The sequence below is a fragment of the Thermothelomyces thermophilus genome, chromosome 1 (genome assembly GCF_000226095.1).
Source record: "Thermothelomyces thermophilus ATCC 42464 chromosome 1, complete sequence".
NCBI lineage: Eukaryota > Fungi > Ascomycota > Sordariomycetes > Sordariales > Chaetomiaceae > Thermothelomyces > Thermothelomyces thermophilus.
This window is the reverse complement of record NC_016472.1, coordinates 6,014,343-6,036,707: the sequence shown is the minus strand read 5'-3', so window position 1 is coordinate 6,036,707 and position 22,365 is coordinate 6,014,343. Positions and strand designations below refer to the sequence as shown.

Here is a 22,365-nt window from a genome sequence, read left to right as displayed (position 1 = left end):
TTTGCCTCAAACATTAGAAATCTTTGCTTTGGGTGGTGTGTCTCGCCGTCTACCCTAACATCACAAGACCAAGTGGACAGTGGTCGCCGAGCCACAGTACCATACGGGGCACCTCTCAACGTCGTAGGCGTGGAAGGATGGGCCGATGTGCATACATACAAAGAGGGAGCTCCTTGTGCGCCAGATGACCATGCATTGTGCATGGTGGCTCTCTGCCAGGGAAGGCATCTTAGTTAGAACATACCCCCCCGGGCCACATGGGGCTGCAAGTCCGAATGGAATACCTCGCCAGAACTTAGCCCTGCCAATGAATTTACAGATAATTACCTATCTAAGGTGGCCATGGGTGCCAAGAGTAGACGGGCGCCCGACGTATCCAGATGTGTCAGCACTAGGTAAACAGCGTATATCCGCAAGGCTTAGCAAAATCGCGTATTCAGGAGTGGGACAGCGTATTTACACCAACACAGCCGTGCAATCAGTGCGTTGAGACCATCAGAAATCCGTTAGAGACAGGAGGTACAGCGAAATATATAAAGCAGGTAACCATGGCGCCTTTCGTCCTGCTCTTCATCCGCATCCGCATCCATATTAGCTTCATAAACCTTCTCCTTTGACTTCAAAGATAATTTTCATTTCACCCCTAACCTCGTCATTCTTGCCGAATCTTGCTTCCCTCTTAGACAAACACCCGTGTCGGTCCCGTCAAACTGACAAGATGTTTCTGAAGTTTCTGACCGTTCCTGTTACTCTGATGTCCCTCATATCGATGGCGACGGCACTCAGCATTCCCGCCCAGCTGCAGCTGGCCGACACGTGAGTCCAGCCGATCTATTATAATATCATGATTGCAAGTTGGGAGGCTGACCATCTACTCGTATTAGCGCTGTCGATAGATATAAGATTCTCCGCAACGACAAGGACTTTGTCTTTGACTTTGACAAGGCTACTTTCCCTATGGCCAACCGAAAGACCTTTCCCGCTCTCGTCGGGACGAACCTGGCCTTGGCCATTGCAGAAATCGAAGGTACGCACCAGACGACCGGCGGGGCGAAGAAATGCCAGATAAGAAGAGGTGAGGAAGCTAACCAAAGAAACTATCTTGAATTGTATTATGGAGAGAAAACAGGCTGCAGCATGGCCTCGCTCCACATCCACCCGCGCTCGGCCGAGATCTTCGTCGTGCTCTCGGGCCGCGTCGTGACCGAGATGATCCCCGAGGCCGGCGTGCTCGGGGCCGACGGCCGGCCGCGCACCATCCGCACCGAGCTGGCCGCCAACCAGACGACCATCTTCCCCCAGGGCTCCTTCCACGCGCAGTACAACCCGGACTGCGCCCCCGCGCTCGCCGTCGCCGCCTTCAGCTCTGACGACCCCGGCGCCGCCCTGGTCGTGCCTCAGGCCTTTGAGCAGACCGACGACTTCGTCGTCAACTCGTTCGGCGGCGTCATCTCTGCCGCGGACCTTGCCAGGTTCAGGGCCGCCATCCCTCAGGGGGCCATCTTCGACGTCGAGGCCTGCCGGAAGAAGTGTGGGCTGTAGGAGATCAGGTAGTTCCGCTGGTCTCAGGAGACTGGTTCCAGCTTTGTTTTGCTGCTACCTACTTATCGGCTGGTTGTCTGCACATTTCGACGTTCTGATTGTCGGAAGTGCCTTTCCTGTATTGGAAGGCGGTATATTGACCTGAGGGACCTGAGAGTTATCGTGTATTTATGCTTCTAACCTGCTACAACACGGTCAGATGTGCTGCAGTGGTCAACTATCCACAGCGGTATGAGCGCTGTGGCAGGCACTCCTGGAACTCTAGTATGAGCCTCAGAAGTGGTGATAAAAGATGCGTTGATTCTCTCAAGTGCCTCTGGCACTTGGAGGTGTTGTCTAAATACGGACTACATGTCGAACCCTGGTCTATCATCCCTGTTGGTGGGTCAGTCGGATCTGACCCACTGGTAGTCAAATCCTGTAACATAACCAGCTCGCAAATGGCATTGAGTGGCGTGTTGACCTACTAGTAAGGTACTAATTATTTAGCTCTTCCAAAATGTGTTGGGAATCTGGCTGGTGTGTCAGAATATAGTTAGTTCCCACACGCGGTCTTCTCCTGAAGTAACTGGCAGGTACGAAGTGTTAAGAAATGCATGAGTAAATTAAATAACTCGCTTTAGGAGCAAGTTGCACTCCTCTATCACCATTCGGCAAAAATATATAGCAACCCTTAATCGAAGAACCTACCTAGGAACCATTATTGATGTTTTGTAATCTGCACATACAGACACACAGGAATGACATTATTACAAAATGGAACGCGGGTAGGCGTGGATGTGCTCGTATTACGTACCAAGTTTCGGCGGTACGGAGTAAGCTTGTTCTCTTTCCAGTGCCAAGGAATCTCGAAGAGCTCAAAACCGGGTCTTGTCCTGCAACTTGTATGGAAGTCACCGAGAAGTATGAAAACCCCATGGAGCAAGTTGAATCAAGGAAGGAGAAAGAAAAAAAATGAGAAAAGTAAAGGGGAAGAGAATATTCTTCGTCTTGATTTTTTTTACAAGTTTTCTTCTACGTTCGCAGCCTTTCTCCGTCTTTCTCTGAAATCAGATTCCGCTCCTGCACCTTTTTTACGCCGAATTGTCGCAAATTCGGGTCGCTGACATTGACATGTCACCAAGCTCCCCGGCGGCAAACGAAAAACCTGGATTGGTGCCACCGCGTCACAGCCACGAGGCAGAATCCTCAAGGTTGGAAGTGCCATCACGTTGCTTGAGCAAGTGGCTCTTGGGCTTCCCCCAGCGGCCTTCAGGGCCGGAACGCGACGCCATTGGTTGCATCCAAATCGCCCCTGTTTCTGAATCGCAACAAGCCCCACCTTACCGCGGCCCCCGAGCAGCTCAACTCGAAAACCATTCCCCCTCTTGCTGAGCCGCTTCCAAGTTCCCCAACCAATTCTATCTCGACTATACATATTACTTAAATTCGCACCCGGCGTTGTTTCCTTGGCCCTTCCTCGTAACCAGCGTCTCCATCGCCCCTTGCAGTCTTTTCTTGCAAGTTGCATACCATCCACACCCTTGTTCTTAAACGTTGTTCTGTCCCGGATGTGTATGTGAGGTAAGGTATGTGATGTACATATAGTACAACGTACCTTGCGAGGTACATAACCCGCAGTGAACTGCGAACCAACCTACCTTACAGGGCGCAGGTTTTGATGCGCAAAACCTGTCTATGACGTCCACCCCGATACTCGGTCACAGAATCACACGCAACGTTTTTTTGCGAAGTTCTCGACACTGCTGCGTACGCTCAGGTAAGGCATTGTCACAAGTCTCGGCGCCCCAAATCCTGCCCCTCCTTCCCTCGTCAGCCTACCCCGGGTCGGCCTAGCGACCCCAACTCTCAGCCAGGCCCGCTGCCCGAGACCTCGTCGAATTGCGACAACCAGACAGACTGGCGAGGCGCAAATCCCGATCAATCAAACATTCGCTCACAGCAGCAGATCCGCGATCGCCCGCCTGCTGCGCTGCAAATATCCACTACCGGAGACGGCTGTACCACGATTACCACCTCAACATTTGGCAAGGGTAAGAGCACCTGCAAAGGATGCACATCCGTTGTCTCGGGACGCCCGCAGATGGGAGACGACTCCAGCATCATCGTTGGACCAACCCCGGTGGCCGGTAGGGCTCGTCGCGGCAACCTAGCCACCAAGCTCCTTCTTTCGCCAGCGGCTGGCCCTCCCAAAGTCGGATCGAGTGCTGTGGCGATATTCCTAGACCTGCCACGGCGCGACAGCTTGGGCATCAAAAAGAGGTTAGCTGACCCGTCGGAACAGGTCTTGACTTTTTTTTTTCTTTCTCTCCGTCGACGAGCCTCTCAATCCGACCCTGCTCTTCCCCGCCGACTCCATCGACGTCGATATCGCTAGCTAAATAAGTCGGCCTACCCTCTCGCGAGTTCCCTGATCCGATCCCTCCTTGTGAGCTTAGCTGTCGATTCTCCGTTCCGCGCAAAATGAACGGCGCGCAATACGCGAGCGACACGTCGGCGCAACAGTTGCCCCAAGGCGCATCGGCAGCGGCTGCGCCTTCGAACGGCAACTCGCCCCTATTGAATAAGAAGAGAAAGAAGGATGGCCTGAAGCCTATCATCACTACCGAGAGTCCTGGGTACGTGCATCGACCACACTTGAAGTGTTCGTCTTTCTGCTGCAGAGGATCGATCAAATGCCTTGGTTTTCTGTCCCATTTCTAGAAAGGCGGATTGCCCGTCCGAGTGGCCGTCCTCTCTCTTCCTTGGCACTGCCTGCGATTGCGGGCACGCGGGATCGCAGATCCCAGGTCCCCTCAACCTTGCGAACACATTGCGCAGCGTGTGCCTCAGCGAGGTGGCGGGGTGCGACAGGCGGGCCATGGGACCCACGAGCCCACGAACCATAAAACAGCCCACTGCCTCCGTACCCATGTGCTCACGCTGCGACATCACACCTGCGCATGGGTTTCGCAAAACCCCCCGAGCTTTTTGAAGGGCGAAACCACCCTGCAGATATTTGGGGACCCGTGTCTGTGGCTCAAGTGAGCTGGGGCCGTTCTCACACCTTGCACAACCCCTCTCTTCCCGCCTCCCGACTCCTCTCGCCCCAGCACCACCACCGCCAGGGGCAAAGAGACATCGAACCTCTCGCTGCAACATTCAGACTCGCCAGACAAACCACCTACGTTTTTCTCTGAGCAAACCCGTTCGTCCCCCCCCCGCTCTTGCGCAGTCGACATTCCAAAATGAAGACGATGTTAAAGACAAGGTTTTTTTTCTTGTTCTTTTTTTTTCGCTTTTGCTTGCCTTGCAACCGAGTCCTGGCTTCCTCCCCCCCCACCATTGCGGAGAGGTTGACAGTGGTTTCGGGCCGCCGAAAGTTCGGCGCCGTGTCTGCGCGCAGAGATGCAGCCCGACTTAGCCCCGCCGCCCAACTCTGCCTGGAGACAAACGATGCGGTCTTGGAGACGGGCATCTGCCTAGCTTAGCCAGCGTCGACCTGCTGCAATGCAGAGATTGGACAGTCCGCTTACACGTCTATTCCTGCAGGGCCGCCCACCTAGCATCAGCCATGACACATTCGCCGACATCGTCGTCCTCGCCGGAGGACGCCGCCGAGAACACCGCCGACGAGGAAGATTCGGAGGATTACTGCAAGGGAGGATACCATCCGGTTACGATCGGGGAGCAGTTCAAGGACGGGAGGTACACCGTAGTGCGAAAGCTGGGCTGGGGTCATTTCTCGACAGTCTGGCTCTCAAGAGACAATCACACAGGGAAGCACGTCGCGCTCAAGGTCGTACGGTCCGCCGCCCACTACACGGAAACCGCCATCGACGAAATCAAGCTCCTCAAGAAGATCGTCCAAGCGAATCCCAACCATCCCGGCCGTAAGCACGTCGTCAGCCTGCTGGATTCATTCGAGCATAAGGGACCGAACGGCACCCATGTGTGCATGGTCTTTGAGGTCCTGGGGGAGAACTTACTGGGCTTGATCAAGAAGTGGAACCACAGGGGCATCCCGATGCCTCTTGTCAAGCAAATCACAAAACAGGTGCTGCTGGGGCTGGACTATCTCCACCGGGAATGCGGCATCATCCACACCGATCTTAAGCCGGAGAACGTGCTCATCGAGATTGGCGACGTCGAACAAATCGTCAAACGGGTGGTTAAGAACGAACCCAGCGACAAGGAGAACAATCGGAACGGTCGCCGGAGGCGGAGGACTCTCATCACGGGCAGCCAACCGCTGCCGTCGCCCCTAAACGCGAGCTTCAACTCCAACTCGCTCTTCCCATCTCCCGGCTCCCAGAGCATCGGCCAGGTACTACAAGAGGGCATGTCTAACCCTGAGCGCAGGATCAAGTTTGGCTCCCCGCTGACCGCGTCTTTAACAAACAGGAAACAAGCAAAAAGAGTCTTCGCCGACGCCCGGCACGGACAGCACAGAGGAGAACCAGAAGCAACGAGAGAAGACGGCCGACATTTTGACGAGGGAAGTTTCGGGCATCTCGCTGGATAAGGCCGCGACCCCACCTTCCACCACGGGCGAGAAGCGCAAAGCCGACGACATGCAGGCTTGCGACATTATCAGCGTCAAGATTGCCGACCTCGGAAACGCCTGCTGGGTGAACCACCACTTTACCAACGACATTCAAACACGCCAGTACCGTTCGCCGGAAGTCATCCTCGGTGCGAAGTGGGGGGCCAGCACAGATGTATGGAGCATGGCGGCTATGGTATGCATATTTACAGTTTCCCACCTGTTCATCACACCACCCTTCACACAAAGGCTAACCATTCCCTCTCCCCGCCTTTCCTTGCAGGTCTTTGAGCTCATCACCGGCGATTACCTCTTCGACCCGCAGTCAGGCACGAAGTACGGCAAGGATGACGACCACATCGCTCAAATCATCGAGCTCCTGGGGCCCTTCCCCAAGTCTCTGTGCCTCTCAGGCAAGTGGTCGCAGGAGATTTTCAACCGCAAGGGCGAACTGCGCAACATTCACCGTCTGCGCCACTGGGCTCTGCCAGACGTGCTCCGGGAAAAGTACCATTTCAAGGAGGAGGAAAGCCGCCGCATCGCCGACTTCCTCCACCCCATGCTCGAGCTCATCCCCGAAAGGCGTGCCAATGCCGGCGGCATGGCCGCCCACCCCTGGCTCGAAGAGACGCCTGGTATGAAGGGCATCAAGATCGACAAGGTCGAGGTGGGCAGTCGCGGTGAGGGTATAGAAGGATGGGCGTGCGAGGTGCGCAAGCGGTAGAGGAAGGTAGAAAAGAGCGGTAAGAGCGGTGAGGGGGTGATGTGCTGGGACAGAGCAGTTGTATTTTTTCCGTCCTTGTTTGTCTGTTTTGTCTTGTTTGGTGCCGCGGCGGCCGCCCTTGCGAGGAACGGGCGCTCAAGGGCGCTGTCAATTGGGTATATACCGAGCAGGGGGAGGGAAACGTCTTCGCTCCCCTTTGCCGTGTGCTGCGTGCTTCTTTTTTCTTCTCACTTCCCATGGTAGAGCCATCGCGCACTCTGACGCAGCGTGCGCCTGGGCACCAGCGGCCACAGGATAGACAGACCGATGGATGCCTGGACGGACAGACGACGAGGACGGCGGGGACTTCCAATTTTTTTTTTTTTTTTTTGGCCCCTTTCTTCTTCTCTTTCCCTTCACAAAAAATCGCTCTGCCTTGATGATGGTATAGCCTGCCCCGCCCACACTGTTCATGATTGAACGTCATCTTCTGATGCTTGTCTGCTCGTTCCACAACAACAATCTTGTCTGTCTTTTTGTCTCTCATCGTTTAAAATCACACACTTTCTATCACCTTTTCTACTACACACACAAATTATTATTGGCTTCATGGTGGCATTTGGGAGGTCCGGAGCGCCCTCCGTTTCCTATGCGCGGAAAGACTTGGTTACGTTACACCTTAGAAGGCGATGCCCCGTTACGATGACCGTTTCCTTTGCATCGTGGTCGTTTGGTCGGTCGGTCAATTGTGTCGGTCTGTTGCTTGGTTGGAAGCGTATCTGCCTAATCTAATCTTAGCAGCTGTTGCAGCGCCCCATTTTCTTCTTCTTCTTCTTCTTCTTGATGTTGTTGTTGTTGTTGTTGTTCTTCTGGTACTGGTACCCATGGAACACGAGAGAGACGTTCATTCGAACACGTGCTCCCCGTTGCACACCAGATGATATAGAAACAGTCGAGTTCTGTATACCTCAGTTGGCATATGCTCTCGTCCACTGCACCGTGATGTTGGATGTGATGCAGAACTCGCTCATGACGAACCACTAAGAACATGAGTGCTCTGCACGATCTACTCTGGTTTTTGGTCTTGGTTGACCTGATTCCACTCTAGGCTAGGCAAAGGCACCGGCCGTGACTGTTGATGGATCTTAGGGATAGAGAAGAAAAAAAAAGAGATAATACAATGTCGATTGGTTAGTTGGTTGCTTGCTCTGTCCCTGATAACGAGGGGACGTTTAGGCTCCTTTTCAAAAGCAGAAGCCGAACGATACTTTCCCATTACCCAGCAGCTCAAACCTTTACATATGAGTCGATCCGTGAATCCCGCGCCGTGTCCTATAAGTTGCGTGCTCCAACCACCCAATCAGCAATCCAAAGCCCTCAGATGCCTGTAGGGAGGAAGCAGGCCGCCGAAGCTGGCCTAGCCTCCTTTCGTAAGAGCGATGAACTCGACCTCCAACTAAGCTTGTGTTCACGGTTTTTCCTCGAGCAACTAGCGTCTCCCACCCTTTCCTTTCTGGGTCATCTTTCTGAACGCCTCCAGTCCTGCAGACCCCATGGGACGGAACTCCGCTGCGGCTCGCGACGGGTCAAACGTGCTCCGCGGGGCGATGGTGTAGCTAGCCGGCAAGCCGGGGGGTTGCGCACGGTTCTTCTTGACTTCGGGGGCGAGGAGGCGTTCGCGCTCCAGCTCGAACCGCGTCTTGCCTGCAGGCCGTTGGGTAAGTGTTATTTGCGAGCCGGCGGCGGCGGCCTCTTGGCGCCGGGCAAGTCTTGCCGCGCTGTTGACACAAGTCAGTAACTGAGGGAGAAGGCGAAAATGATCAGGGAGGGGACGCACTTGATGTCAAAATCGCGAGTCTCGATTTGGCGCTTCTTGTAGTCATCTGTCCGCTTCAAAATCGGACGGCTCCACTCGCCGACCAGGCGTTCCGCTATCCGCTTGATGCTTGGTTCGGGTCGCTTGCTGCGGGTATAGAAATAGACAACCTTTCCAATGCCGCTGCTCAGGAGAACCTCTTTGTTGATCGGTAGCTTCGCGAGAGCGTTAAAGATGTCGCGCTGGATGTTGTAGGCTGGAAGGCTGCCGTCGTTCAGGGGCTCCAGGAAGAACTTGACCGATTGTAGGAAGTTGGTCTCGGGATCGAGGACCGAGTCTTGAATCGCGGTTCGGTTGAGCATGGCAGTGACTTGAGGGAGCAGCTTCAGCTTATGCGTGGCAGCCATGCCCTTGTCACGGGCTTCGTTATCCGCTTCGCAAGCCTTCTCCATCGCCACTTTGAGGTTCGCGATTTGGTCGTCGATTTCCTCCTCAAGGTCCTGTATAATGTCAGCTTTAGAGCGCTCGTCGGGGCGGAATGACAATGTACATACGATATCATCCTTCTTCCGCCTGCGCTTCGTTGGGTTCTTTAGGGCGTTATCCATGGCCCGCTGAATCGCCCGGCGACGCCGCTCCTCGGGCGTGAGATTCTCCTCGTTGACTTCCTCCTCTTCCTCCTCCATCCCCGCAGTCCGTCGCTCGCCGGTAGCGCGTGCTTTCCGCGGCCGGCGTTCACCCTCCTCCCCATCACCAACGTCGTCTTCAACCGCCCTTGACCTCTTCTTTGGTCTGCGCCCCTCCTTCGGCTTTCTCACTGTTTCGCCATCCGTCCGTTTGCGCTTGGCCGCCTTCAAAGTCATTGCAACATTTTCATCAATCTCAACGGGCCTCTCTTCGAGGGCTGGATCGTAGTCCTCGAACTGGTCTTCGTCGATTTCGGATAGCAGGTCGGAATCCTTGTCGGAGGCATTCCCGGCATCTCCATCGTGAACATCAGCAGCCCCATCAGGGCGCTCATCGTGATGAGTCGGTTCAGCTGACCCGGCTCGCGAGCCAGCCGGTGAGTTGGCTGCGGACATGGCTGTAACTGGTTCTCGTCGCGAATCGCTCAGACCGAAATTGGTAACTGATTGGACCGGCGACTTAACGTGTGACGTCCTGGGAAGGAATAGTGAGGTCACTGCGAGCTATAACTGATCCGCGATGACTGCCTTTTCGATGGGCGTACGTTGTCAAGAAATTGGTGAGTGGTTCTTTTTTCGAGGTTGAGAAATGGCAGCTGCAGTGCTGCCTTCTTTCATTGAGAACCCCCAGGAGGCGCGCTGCGGCAAATGGCCTGTGCTTGGCTCAATCAGCCGCAGATTCCCCGGTCCAGACAGGACAAGGGTGCGGCGGGTGCTTGAGAGCCACAGCTCGGGTGGGGCCGTTAGTTATTGCTTCCAGAAATCTGTCCCAGCGCGTGTTTACTTTTTGTCTTGCGGTTGCCACTAACGACGCTTCCGCCAACTTGCCGCGCCTTCGACATCATCTCGCGAAAGGAGGAGAAAACGCGGCACAACCCCGCTCTTCAATTGCGAGTTGTCTGTGTCTACTCCCTAGGAGATCCATACGGACCGCTCTCCTGCCTCATACAATGGATCGCCGCACGTACGAGGGACTGATGGACTGGGAGTATCAGTCACAACCCCCTGTGGATCACTCGAGTCCATTCGCAAAATTCTCGCAGAAGCAGCCGACGTGTGAGTTTTGGCGCGCCCCTTTACGGCTGCGAACCGTTTATCTGCTTGCCCCTCGCTCCTGTTATGTCGCAGCCTTCCTCCAGTGGACCGTTCCGATTCCAAGTGTCAAGAAGGCTAGGTACCATGGAACCCTACTGACGCAACATCTCATCCAACAGCAACCTTCAGTTCGCCGACGAAACAGCAATCGTCCAATCCCAACCCCTTCGCTACTGAGGGCACTCTCAATGGCTCGCCTTCCAGATCACAAGCTGAACCGCGACCACCGCACACCTCACTATTCAACCCTCAAATACAGCTTAAGCCATCGGCGCCAGCATTCAGAAACCCCGCATTCACCACACCTCAGAAACGTTTCGATGAACTTGTGGCTCCGGATTACTCTCCGGCGGACTCGAGTCCCTCTATGACAGATACGTCAGTGATGCCAGCAGATACCCCAGAGTTCGATCGAGAAGAGGATTTCAGGAAGCCCCTCGTCACGCCATCCACCGGAAAGACGCTGTTCAGCAAAACGTTGCTTCGGAATCACGCGTCTGGACGGGGAGAGATTCCAAGAGTCAGCCGAGACAAGGTCAGGAAACGGAAGAGGCTGAACGGCGACAGGGATGTTGGCAGCGTTCGGCCCCGCCTAGCGCACGACTCTGACGAGTCGGACTCCGAATTCGAAGATGGACAGGGCACCGGGGCCAAAGGAAGTAAACGGGGCAAAGAAGCTCCGCGGGGCTGGTTCAGCAGTTTTCTGTCCTCCATCAGCGACCACCCGAGCGCGCCAGCAATACTCTCGAAGTGGTTGCAGCTCGGCGTCAACCTTATCCTGACCAGCCTCGTGCTTTGGGCCATATTCTACGTCCTCCTCCAGATTCGGTCTGACCTGCATCATGCAAACGAAAAAGCCCGGGCCGCGCTCGCCAACGAGAAGTCGATCTGCTCCGAAAACTACATCAAAAACCGCTGCGAGCCGAGAAGAAACCGGGCGCCCGCTCTGGACGGGCCCTGCAACGAATGGGCAGCATGCATGGACCAGGATGAATCGGCTATCATGCAGGTCCAGATCTCAGTAAGGAATGTTGCGGAGATCATTAATGAGTTCGTTGGTGTCTTGACGTTCAAGACCTGGGTAGGCAAACCATAACAAACCCTTCCAACTATCGCGCCGCATCGCTGACACATCGCCCAGGGATTCCTTATATCGGTGTTCCTAGCCGTTGTCTTCGCTAATAATGTCGGGTTTGCCTTCCTACGCGAATCCGCGTTGCAGCAACCCCCAAAGCCGGTGGAACCCTTGCACCCTCCGCCAGTGGTGCCGCCTATGCTGGGGTCTGCAGCAGCACACAATCCCCAGCAGGCCTATATCTGGGCGCCGCTCAGCCAGACACCAAGGCATATCCGGAAGAGCTACTTTGTCAACGACGCCACCGACTCGGAGGCATCACCGGATTTCAAAATGATCCTGCCCCCGCAGACACCGTCAGGCAGGAGGAGCCCTAGCAAGGGGGATAGGGGGCGAAGTCCCTCAAAGGGCACGCGGGTACGGAGCCCGAGCAAGGGGTACTAGACCGGTGTGGACTACTGCCGGTGCACTTTTTCCGCCGGAGTTTTGTATTCTACCTATGTATATTGTACTTTACATTCTGAATCGTCTTTGTCCTGGGAAGTTTGGGGGTTGGACTGGTATTTGGCAGCACATCCTTGGTTCGTGAACATGGGATTGTTCCGTGGCTCTGCAACGGCGCGGTGATGTTTAATCTGGGTTATCTTCATCTAACACGAACACTACTACATTGGTGGCTAGATCTTCTGGTTATGTTCTCTTGCTCGGTACATCTGGACCTTGCAATCTCACTTCACTATGCTATCCCTTCACTTGAATTTTAATAACCAACCACGTGTGAAAGCTTGTCCAGCCATGAATAGCCATTTCTTAGCAGTGGATATCTAGTTCTTGCGACACGGTTTAATTAAGGACAAAATCTGCAATTTCCCTCTGTTGGATGTGTGGAGTTGCCTGGATGGGTCGCTAAACGGGATTCCTTCACAATGTCCCCCTGAATATTGCAGTGTGGAAGCAGTTGTCGGAAGCTCTTTCGCGACCTCTTTGAACTTTTCCTGGAACGTCTCGAGTATCGATTGCGGGGCAAACGACGTAAACTTGCGAACCTTAGTGCGGGCCGGAGGCCCACAGGAGACGAGTGCACAGGCCCGGCAGTGGCCTTTTTTTTTAGTTGTCCAGCCACAGCTCTATGTATCTACGTCCTTGTACATACATACCGTATGTGATCCGTACTCCGTAGGGCCTGGGCTCGCGGGGTTAACTGAGCGGTGCCGGGGTGCAGGCGGTTAGGTGGGGGTCTAGATGGGAGGAATTGCTTTTGCTTCCTTGGCGCTCCAACCAACTCCCAAAGGAGCACGGCCCGGGTAGCTTTACACTAGCTCTCTCTGACGCGACCCGAATAACACCGTGGCCCAGCCTGATGCAAGATCCCGCGTCAATCAAGTCGACGCCTGCCATTCAGGCCATCGAAATCCATCCAAATATACCTACCTGGTCTACCGCGGCGAATTGGCCGCATCTGGAACCGCTTTTTAAAAAGCTAGCTCAGCTCACTTCTTCCTCCTCCCGCCGTATTCTTTGCTTGACCCGCCCCAATCCGAGACATATCGAACGAGCCGGTGCCCGCTTCCCCGCGCTGCCGGTACGCACAGGCATGGGACGCACCGAAGCTTGCCCCCTATTTACTCGCGTGCCTAACCCACTTCGATCTCTCCAGGTGCTGAGCGTTTTGTTAAACCTGTCGACGCGAGACTTCCTCGGCTAAACCTGACCATGGTAGCTGGCGTTGAGTGGTCGGAGCTTGGTAATTGGATGACTGCTAGGCAAGCTCATGACAAGAGACACGGATCCAATGGATGAGGACAAGGCAGGAGGAATTTCCGACGCTGCGCCGCCAGCTCCCCAGTCGGGCTCCACTTCGACAAGCGGGAACAAGCAGGCACTCTCTCCAGCGCCCTCAGCTGCTCCTCCGTCAAACCCGGCTGCAGCTCCTCCAGGAGGCCCGAATTCGGGTACGTCGAAGCGAAAAAGAGGCCTCGGTGTCGTTACACCAAACGCTTGTACCGAATGCCGTAAGAAGCGCGCCAAGGTTCGTACACGCCCGGGGACCTTGAATATCTCCTTCCGGGGCTGGCGGGATTCTTTGGATGTACGCTCACACTGGGTCTCCGCGCAGTGCGACGGGAACAAGCCCTGCAGTCGGTGCAAGGCGCAAAAGGATGTCGAATGCGTATATGAATTGCCTGTCCGCCAGTCGAAAGAGAACCTCCGTCACGAGATCGAACAGCTACGCCAACAGCAGCGCAACAATGAGCGAGTCATCGCCGCTCTTGTGCGCCCCGATCTTTGGGAAGAAGTTCTCGCACGCCTGCGCAGCGGCCAGACCGTGGAATCCATCTCAGAATGGCTTGCAGGGACCACCCCTTCCGGAGGCGGCGCGTTACCGTCGATCACCCGCTTGCTGAACCAAGGGAGCGCTGCTCCGCCAACCTTATCGGGTTACGGAGCTGCCGCTTCGAGCAGATATACGCAACTCCCGCCCGGTATGAATGCGCTTAGCCCGGTCAGCAGCCAGCAGCAACACGGTATCCGGCGCGAGGCGGACCAGCAGAGCCCCTGGCGAGGTCACTATTCCGCCCAGAATCGTCCGACCCCGAGCCCTCTCACGGACGCATCGAGCTGGAAGACGGACGTCCAAAGGCAAGCACGATTGCGCGTCGGATCATGGGTCGACAGTCAAATCAGCAGCTCGGAACCGGGGAGGGGGCGTACCTTTGGCCCTGTCCTGCTTCCCGACTTCCCTGAGATGCGAGTCCCCCCAGGAACTTGGACGACAGTAACCAGCGACCCAGCTCTGGTTCAGCACCTGCTGGCCCTCTACTTTTGTTGGGAATATCCAACTTTTGCCTCCCTTAGCAAGGAGCACTTCCTCAAGGATTTCATGGAGGGCCGGCCCCGGTTTTGCTCGCCGATCCTGGTCAACGCGCTTTTGGCCCTCGGCTGCCGCTTCTCCCGCCGGCCAAACACTCGATCCAATCCCGACGATCCGCATACGTCCGGTAACCACTTCTTCAAGGAGTGTCAACGCCTGTTCTACCAGGAGGAGGACCACCACAAACTCACCACCATCCAGGCGCTAGGCATCATGTCCATTAGAGAGGCCAGCTGCGGCAGAGACTCTGAGAGCTGGTATTATGCTGGTCAGAGCATTCGTCTGGCTATCGAGATGGGGCTCCATCGGCTGCAAGACGACGGGCGGGACGACGACGAGAGTGCAGTCCAAGCCGCAACGTTTTGGGGGGCGTTTGCTCTCGATCAGTAAGCAGTATTGGCTCCATTCCGGTGAAGGGGTTCTTGCCGTAGTGTGGCTCGAATTTTAACCGATAGCCAGCGCGTGGTCCTTAGCAACCGGCTCACTCCCCCAGTGTTCGTGCTTCCCTCGCCTTCCGCCGAAACCGGCAATAATAGACGACATCGAGGCCTCGCTGCGGATCCCGTATACAGATGACGGTAAAGAATTTTCCCCATCCAGATGCCCCGTTTTCGTCCAGCTAAATGACTCGATGGAACAGGCGCGCCTTTACAGAGGTCCTGCGAGCAACCCTCCAACGTCCGCTCTGTCTATAAGTGCTTCTGCGAGCTTAGCGAACTAGTTCACCAGTCGTTATACGTTCTTCATTCGCCTGGCAGGCCGCTCACAAGCAGGGACTTGCTCGCTATCTATACTCAATACCTGAATTGGTATGACAGGATACCGGAGGTGCTGCGCCTCGGGCACAACTTCACCCCGGCCGTCCTATTCGCACAGTGAGTAGCTGCCTATCCAAGAACGCCGTCTTTGATGTGCCCGGTCGTCGAGGCTCACGCCTCAGTAGCATGTACTATCACTTTGCCATACTCCTTCTCTTTCGACCCTTAATCAAGCTGCGAATCATCGGCTCAAGTATATCCCCGCGCGATGTCTGCTCGCAGGCGGCCGATGCGATTACCGGACTATTGCGCTCTTATGCGCAACTTTACACGCTGAGACAAACACCATCGTTCGTACCATATTTTGTCCTCACATCATCAATCATGCACCTCACTTTAGCGGCGGTGAACTCCGGTACCCGACGAGCCGACAACGGTGGCCCAGCGCAGGGCGATGACCCTCAGAGGCCGCCGCCCAAGTCGGATCCTCACGTCGTCGAGGCCATCGGCCGGGGGATTGCAGACCTAGCGGAGATGGCGCCCTGCCATCATTTCGCAGAGCAGGCGCTGAATATACTAAAGTTCATGGCCAAGAAGTGGAACATTGATGTTGAGATCAAGAAGATGGCGGGAGACGAAGCCCGCGAAGTGGAATTCAACGACGTGGACAAGGCTACACGGCCGGTCGCAGGCAGCCTTAACTTCTTCGTGCCCAACTTTAAGGAATCGGACTTCAACTGCACGTGGGGGAATGCGGTCCCGGGCCTAGGCGCAGATAAAGAAGCCGGAGGCAAGCTTAAGGACGTCGCAGTGACAGCTGACAGCCCGGAGAATCCTCTGTTCTGGCCATTCCCTATGCAAGGCCGTCCCATGTTGCCTGCTGGGAAGGAGTTAGAGGAGGCCGGGTTCGAGTTAATCTAGCAAAAAATCTAAATGTGAAAAAGATCGCCAAAATGGAACGTACCCCACTCCAAGGGTCTGCCGGCTTCTCATCGTTCCTACCGGCGCCTTCGGTCAGAGGAGGCGGAAGAAGGAAGCGCGGCGGGGGAGAGAAAGGAGTACTGGAATCTTACAGATCAAAGAAAACTGGGTTCGACAGCCTCCATGACGGAGCACTGCCGGTATGCCGAGGAAAAAAAGCTAACGAGATATTAGGCAACAGCCCAATGAGTTTGGGGAAGAGCGGCGACCATTCCTGTGTTGCAGACACGGCATGCATTTCGGACTCCGTTTCGCTCAGGTTCAGGGATATGGCCCGTTCCACATTTTGGAGACCATTTGCTCTTCGCTCTTTTTCTGGCTTATTCAATACCCCGGTGGTTATTGTTGCTCGACACAAGAGAAGGTGTGCAGCTTTGTCTGCCAATATTCCAATACACAGCCGTTACACAACATGGCGCGCTCAAGAAGAAGCGGCACCTCGAATCCTGCCGTTGCGGCGCGAGGGCGGCAGCACTCGAGACACGGTAACGGATCCTCGAGCGGCTTGAACCGCTGGGCGGGCCCACTGGAAGGCCATACAAACGTATGATTGCAACAGCTTATCAGCGCTACCTCACTTCCTCGTCAAGCAAACAAGGGCTTCGCTCCTTATCGTGTATCGAGCTGGGAGGACGGAAGTCATCAAAGCAGCCTGTTCCCGCAAGACTGCGGCGAAGAGCCGCAAGGTTGAGAAGAGGAGTTGCCCAGTCCTTAATTGAACGGTTATTGGAATGCAGAACATGAAGGGTGCCAGGATCCTGGTTGAGCCCCAAGGCGTCCCCCGCGCGACCCACCGCTCGCGGTTCGATCTGATCTTAACAAGGGGACAGCACCCTTGTCTCCCTGCTGTTCGGATCACATGGAGAGCAACACCATCGTACGGATAACATCCACCTACGGATCATTACACTAGTGTACTGATTCCGCGACGTGTTGACACATATGGCCTGTACTGAGTACATGTAGGCGGGCCGGAATCCGCCATTCTGGGGGCCAGATGCGGGGTGAATGAACGAGAAGGGATGAAGTGAGAGGAGCAGCAGCGCCGCAGGAACCAGTCGCCTGTTGTTCGTCGCTTCTTTCTCTCGAATTGGCCGGAGGAATGCTACGCGCGATGCGAGGCAGCGGCGCCGGGCAAACAACAGCAGCACCACCAACAACAGCAACAAGACCCCCTTCACAACCGGGACGGCGCACACCTCGGACGCGCGCTGATTGGGCGCCACCCTGCAAGGCGTGGTGTTTCGAAACGCACTCGTCCAGCGCGGTTCCCGGCTTGTGTTTCAGGTCGACCAGGATGGGTAGGGGGGCTCTTTGCCCAATCAAGAGGGGGCACAACAGCGTCTGGGCTCTTGCAATTCTGGGCCAGAGAGAGGGTAGCAGACGATCTGCCGCACCCTGTCTTGTCACTGCCCTTCATCCTTGTTTGCCTTGTCGAGTTATCGAGACAAGTATGGATACCCCTATATCACTGAATAAAGAAGACGAAAAATAACCCAGAAAAATAAAACAAAACGAAAATAAATAAAAACGAGAGGCGGCGCATGGGAAGCAATTAGGGGATTATGGTCTGCGCTTTCTGAGAAGGTCTACGCCGCCGCCGCCGGCGGCCCGTCTTTCTCTTCGTTATCCTCCCTCCCGGTTCAGTCAGCATTTCCCGGTTCCGTCGGGCTGCGCCGCGCTCCATCCCCTGGAGTCCCTCCCGCCCCCCCCCCCCCCCCCCCCCGCCCGTCCTATTTGGAGAAGGAGGGTTGCAGCATCCTGCTGGGGCGCTCTCGTTTTATATTCCTGGCTCGCCTCCCACATACACGCGTGCTCGCACGCCTCTCTTGGATTGTCTCCCGCCTTTCGCTTCCCGATCCCTAACCTCGAGACGTCGCCATCAGCGAATGATGGACAGCTGACGACGTTGGATTCTGCCGAGAGCAATCCATCCACCTTACTGTCTCTTCTTCCTGACGTCTCGGTTCCATTCCCCGGTTGATGCTGAGCTGAACCGGGCTGGACTTGGCCTGCTGGTGTTTTGCTTTTTTTTTCCTCTTCCGCGCCATGGATCCTTTCCGCGATCCACCCGCAGACAGTCTTGCTGCGGCCCGTCTCCATGTGCAGGCTCTTACCGAGTGCGGTTTGTCACGAGAAGCGCTGCTGCAGGCGTTGCTGGAGGATTTCGGCGATGGTAAGACTCGCAGTCGCTCGTGTCGGGGCGCTGGGTGTTGATGATTCGGCTAGGGAACGCGACGGTGAGCATGGAGGGGAGCTTTCCCCAGCAGGGGGCGTTTCAGGGACAGCAGGCTGTCCAGGAAAAAGCAGGACATCAGGGCAGCTTCCATACCCGGTTCTCAATCTCGACAACAAGTTCCAAGTCGTCAGGGAGGGCGAGCGTCTTGTCTACGGCTACTTCGATGAGCTCGGTGTCCTCCCAGGCGGGTTTTGGGGGAGGAATCCAGGAGGTTGCCGTACCGCCACCACCGCCCGCGCCGCCCGTTAAGTCCAACAATCGGGGGAGTTCAAAGACGCAGGGCGCTTACTGGTGCACTTTTTGCGACGTCGCCTTTCAGCGCAAATTCGACTGGAAGCGCCACGAAGACGAGTTTCACGAGCGGTACAAGCGCTATCCCTGTCCCAACTGCAACCGCATTTTCTGGGGAGCCAACACCTTCAACCAACATCACAAAAACGCGCATGGGTGTACCACCTGCCCACATGCCGACCGCGTGGTGAAGTACACACAGAAGAAGACCGCGTGGTATGTAGCTTCTGGCCGTGCTAGCTCTCTCTGTTGTCTCCTCTTTCGAGCATGTTTTCTTTTTCTAGTTTCTCCCGTTATATCCGCTCCTATCTCGGGCTAAGAAACCGGACGGCGGGTCGACGAGAGGGGGCTGGGTTGTGTCACACGACCACGTGCATGGTGCTGCCCCAACAAGCAAACAAAAGATATGCTGACCATCTCACCAGGGCATGCGGCTTCTGTGGTGGATTCCTTGCCAGTCGGGATCGCTATTTCGACCACGTCGCTCGGCACTACGAAGATGGCTGCAACAAGTCTCACTGGAACCACTCCCTCGTCATCTACGGCCTCCTGCACCAGCCAACCATTATACACGCATGGAAAGAACTTGACTCGGAGCTTTACGGCCACCTGCCGCGCAACCAACAGCCCATGTTCGAATGGGATCCCAAGACAACAGGTCACGCCCAGGGGTTCCTCGAGGGTGAGAGTCCGGGGAAGCTGCAAGATCTCCTGGAGTTCTTCCGTGAGGGCCGGGACGATCCTAAGTTCCTCGCCCATCTCGCTCATGATTTGGCCACCATTCGACTCCGAAGCGAAGTGCAACCGACTGTCTCGTCTGTGCCATCCCCCGCATCCTCGACCACACGCCCGAGTTCTGAGCCGCCGAACCACAAGGCCCCAATGAAGTCACCGCCCCTGACAAAGCACATATCCGCGCCCCAACAGCAGCGACCACAGCAAGCGCTCCCACCACCACCGCCACCGCCACCGCCACCATCATCATCCTCATCATACGGTGAACAACACTATCAAGCGAAGCAATGCAACATTGCACCCCTCCCTTCTACCTTCCCGCCGAAAAATAACCCCTTCTTCAGCCTTCCCCAGCAACAGGAACAGATACCCCAACAGCCTCAAGGAGTGCTGTCCCCTTTTGGACAACCCATGATGGGCGCAGGCGCGGGCCCTTACTACGACCTATCCATCACGCACGTTCGTCCACACATGCAGCTGCTCTCGCAAATGCCGCCGGAGCAACAGCGGCAGATACAGCAAGAGCAGCAGCAGCAGCAGCAGCAGCAGCAGCAGCAACAACAACAACAACAACCGCAGCCGCACCTCCTGGCGCCGATGAATGTCTACGATGACTGGAGCAGCATGGCGGGGACCGTCGTCGATGACTCGGTGTTTGCGAGTGCCATGGCCATGGGATGGCAACATCAGCAGCCTCAGGAGCAGCAGCAGCAGCAGCAGCAACAACAACAACAACAACAACAATAGCAATGATATTGGTAAGGTGGTTTGGCAGGTACCATGACATTCCGAAGTCGGGATAATGAAATTCTGGCAGACATGCTGGTACATTCGCGAAAGGGGGGCGGTCTAAAGCTAGAACCCCCAATTTTTTTTTTTTTTTTTACATTCTTCATCGCCCCGTGCAAGTTCATTCAAAGGCACGTTTTCTTTTCTTTTCTTTTTGCCACCAAATAAGTTGGATTGTGTATATATAAGCATTGTACTTCTACTTCCGCAATATGTCTGGGATGGCTGGGCTGTCCAGGCATAAAGGTCTGAGTATTTTGTCTTTTCAATTCTTTCCTTTTGTCCAACAAAAAGAAAACGAGCAATGCGAAAAGGCAACCTATTAATGGCAAAATCTGGGTTCTGGGCGCGGGCCGGTGACCCGCATTTCCTGTGCTGAAGAGCAGCGTTACGCACTCGTCGTTTGTACGTCCGTACTTGAATCTGAACCCTAAAGAAATGATGTAACCACGCGCTATAATGATGTGGTCACTATAAGCCGATCCTTGCCCTATCTGCCACTCCCACGCCGATGGGACCTTGCCAGCGATGCATGGCTCGAGGGCCGGAGGGAGCCGGCGGGCTGACGGAGTGGGACCTGAAACGAAACCGGATGATGTAGTACGTTGTCTATAGACGCGTCCATCATGTAAGGCTAGATAAGATAAGACCTGTAGATCTGGTAAACGGGCTGGCAAACGGAGGGTTCTTTGTTCCTATCCTCTACTTATACAGAGCCATAGGGCCAGCTAACGTAGGAGGTAGACATCGCACTTTTAAACTATTTAGAACTTACCAACCTTCTTCTATCTATTGGAACCATCTTCTATCAAATGGTAGCGGAAACTCTGCTTCTAACCATCAAAACTGGATTCGTATCGCTTTGACGATTAATCTAGTACCACTTTCGCGATAGTTACGCTCTATTTCGGCGACTTAGTAACCGAACTAGGCAATTCTGTTGTAACTACTATAAAATCTCTATTCCTAGCGACTTGGTAACTAGGATAGTTCTCTTCCTATCTATTAACCCTATCTTCGTATGACCCTGGCGACTTGGTAACCGGTGGCTAGGCGAATCTTATATTAATCCTAGGATCATTTTCTATAAAAGATCCTCCTCGATCTTCCTATCCTTTAAATACTCCTACTAAAAAACTAAATATTAAGGAACTATCTAACTACGCTATAAGCGTTTTAAAGAGGCGCGATAAGATGCCCTATATACTATAGGTATAGGCATTAGATTATGATCCTAAAGGATAACTATAAGAAGAAGCTCCTCTATAGGAGCTGGAATTGCCACTTGAATTTGCTAACGAATACGAGCTATAGTAAGCTAAACCTAATAAGTTTAGCGCTAATAAGGAAACGTTAGCTTAGTTAAATGGCAAGATAGATCTTTAGTTTGATTAGCTAAAGGAACGAACTAACTATATTTCTAATAAGACTAAAGGAGCTATTTATAAGCTATTATAGATATTTAAAAAGAATCTTGCTAGGATAGATTATAACTTTGCTTACTACCTATAAGAAGCTAAAGATCGAATTTCCTAGCATCTAGAGAAATATATAGAAGAAATGATAGTATTATTAGCTAATTATATCAAAGGGCTAGAAATCTATATAAATTAATATAATAATATACTTAGCTAAGTAATAATTTAAATAAAGGAATTAGTTAATATAATATATAATATAAAAAGCGAGGTCGATAATTAACTACCTAGTTATTAGTAATCTTCTTTTAACCTTATTAGATTTAGTACTATTATAGAAAAAGTATAATAAGTTAGTAATCTTATAGAAGATATATAATATAATAGTAGTACTTTTCCTATACCCTTTAAGGGTATTAGTATCGGCTATCGTTATAATCTTAGTTATCTCGAACGTATATAGCCTTTATATAAAATCCTATACTTTGTAGCTAATAGAGGTAGAAAACCTAGTTTCTTAAGCTCTAACAATAGCAATAAAGAGCTATCTAACTATTACTAACCTTTAGGTAACTAGAATCTAAGACGTTATTATAGCGCTCTGTACCCTAGCAATAGCGGTAGTAGTAACGGTAGTAGTAATAACGGCGACAATAGCAATAGACGTCATAGATACGAGTCTATATACGATACTATTACAAGTATATAGAGCTGCTTAGACTTTAAGATTAAGAAAGACGATATTAGCTAGTTTGATCCTTCTTTCCCTAACCTATATTCCTTAGGCATTATCAATAACGGTAAGAATCTAGTATTTACTAATCTAACGTCTACTGCTTT

The 22,365-nt window shown here is 53.8% G+C and overlaps 7 protein-coding genes across 7 annotated transcripts; 5 read left to right on the top strand and 2 right to left on the bottom strand.

Moving 5' to 3' along the window:
- The first annotated feature begins 724 nt into the window (after window positions 1-724).
- On the top strand, window positions 725-1,627 carry MYCTH_2297239 (uncharacterized protein). The gene has a single exon (XM_003659751.1). The coding sequence runs from the start codon at window positions 1,138-1,140 to the stop codon at window positions 1,540-1,542; it is 405 nt and encodes a 134-aa protein (XP_003659799.1). The 5' UTR covers window positions 725-1,137; the 3' UTR covers window positions 1,543-1,627.
- A 1,921-nt stretch (window positions 1,628-3,548) lies between these two features.
- Window positions 3,549-6,865, top strand: MYCTH_2297230 (uncharacterized protein). Its single transcript, XM_003659750.1, has 5 exons — window positions 3,549-3,575; window positions 3,827-4,160; window positions 5,074-5,861; window positions 5,926-6,263; window positions 6,351-6,865. Exons 2-5 carry the CDS (start codon window positions 4,006-4,008, stop codon window positions 6,789-6,791), a joined length of 1,722 nt encoding a protein of 573 aa, XP_003659798.1. The 5' UTR covers window positions 3,549-3,575; window positions 3,827-4,005; the 3' UTR covers window positions 6,792-6,865.
- A 1,174-nt stretch (window positions 6,866-8,039) lies between these two features.
- Window positions 8,040-9,866, bottom strand: MYCTH_2297229 (uncharacterized protein). The gene is made up of 3 exons (XM_003659749.1): window positions 9,141-9,866; window positions 8,608-9,086; window positions 8,040-8,548 (listed from the first exon to the last, which is right to left on the bottom strand). The coding sequence occupies exons 1-3, from the start codon at window positions 9,666-9,668 to the stop codon at window positions 8,260-8,262; spliced, it is 1,296 nt and encodes a 431-aa protein (XP_003659797.1). The 5' UTR covers window positions 9,669-9,866; the 3' UTR covers window positions 8,040-8,259.
- A 191-nt stretch (window positions 9,867-10,057) lies between these two features.
- Window positions 10,058-12,303, top strand: MYCTH_2297226 (uncharacterized protein). The gene is made up of 3 exons (XM_003659748.1): window positions 10,058-10,328; window positions 10,487-11,448; window positions 11,509-12,303. Exons 1-3 carry the CDS (start codon window positions 10,223-10,225, stop codon window positions 11,884-11,886), a joined length of 1,446 nt encoding a protein of 481 aa, XP_003659796.1. The 5' UTR covers window positions 10,058-10,222; the 3' UTR covers window positions 11,887-12,303.
- Window positions 12,304-13,213: 910 nt separating this feature from the next.
- MYCTH_2089183 (uncharacterized protein) lies at window positions 13,214-16,022 on the top strand (the record flags this gene model as incomplete). Its single annotated transcript, XM_003659747.1, has 5 exons — window positions 13,214-13,471; window positions 13,559-14,700; window positions 14,774-14,892; window positions 14,955-15,189; window positions 15,258-16,022. The coding sequence occupies 5 exons, from the start codon at window positions 13,214-13,216 to the stop codon at window positions 15,991-15,993; spliced, it is 2,490 nt and encodes an 829-aa protein (XP_003659795.1). The 3' UTR covers window positions 15,994-16,022.
- Window positions 16,023-16,392: 370 nt separating this feature from the next.
- On the bottom strand, window positions 16,393-17,473 carry MYCTH_2123451 (uncharacterized protein; the record flags this gene model as incomplete). The annotated part of the gene is made up of 4 exons (XM_003659746.1): window positions 16,393-16,579; window positions 16,972-17,280; window positions 17,309-17,365; window positions 17,451-17,473. 4 exons carry the CDS (start codon window positions 17,471-17,473, stop codon window positions 16,393-16,395), a joined length of 576 nt encoding a protein of 191 aa, XP_003659794.1.
- Window positions 17,474-17,783: 310 nt separating this feature from the next.
- MYCTH_2297217 (uncharacterized protein) lies at window positions 17,784-20,626 on the top strand. The gene is made up of 3 exons (XM_003659745.1): window positions 17,784-18,229; window positions 18,283-18,799; window positions 19,009-20,626. The coding sequence occupies exons 1-3, from the start codon at window positions 18,103-18,105 to the stop codon at window positions 20,063-20,065; spliced, it is 1,701 nt and encodes a 566-aa protein (XP_003659793.1). The 5' UTR covers window positions 17,784-18,102; the 3' UTR covers window positions 20,066-20,626.
- The last annotated feature ends 1,739 nt before the right edge of the window (window positions 20,627-22,365 follow it).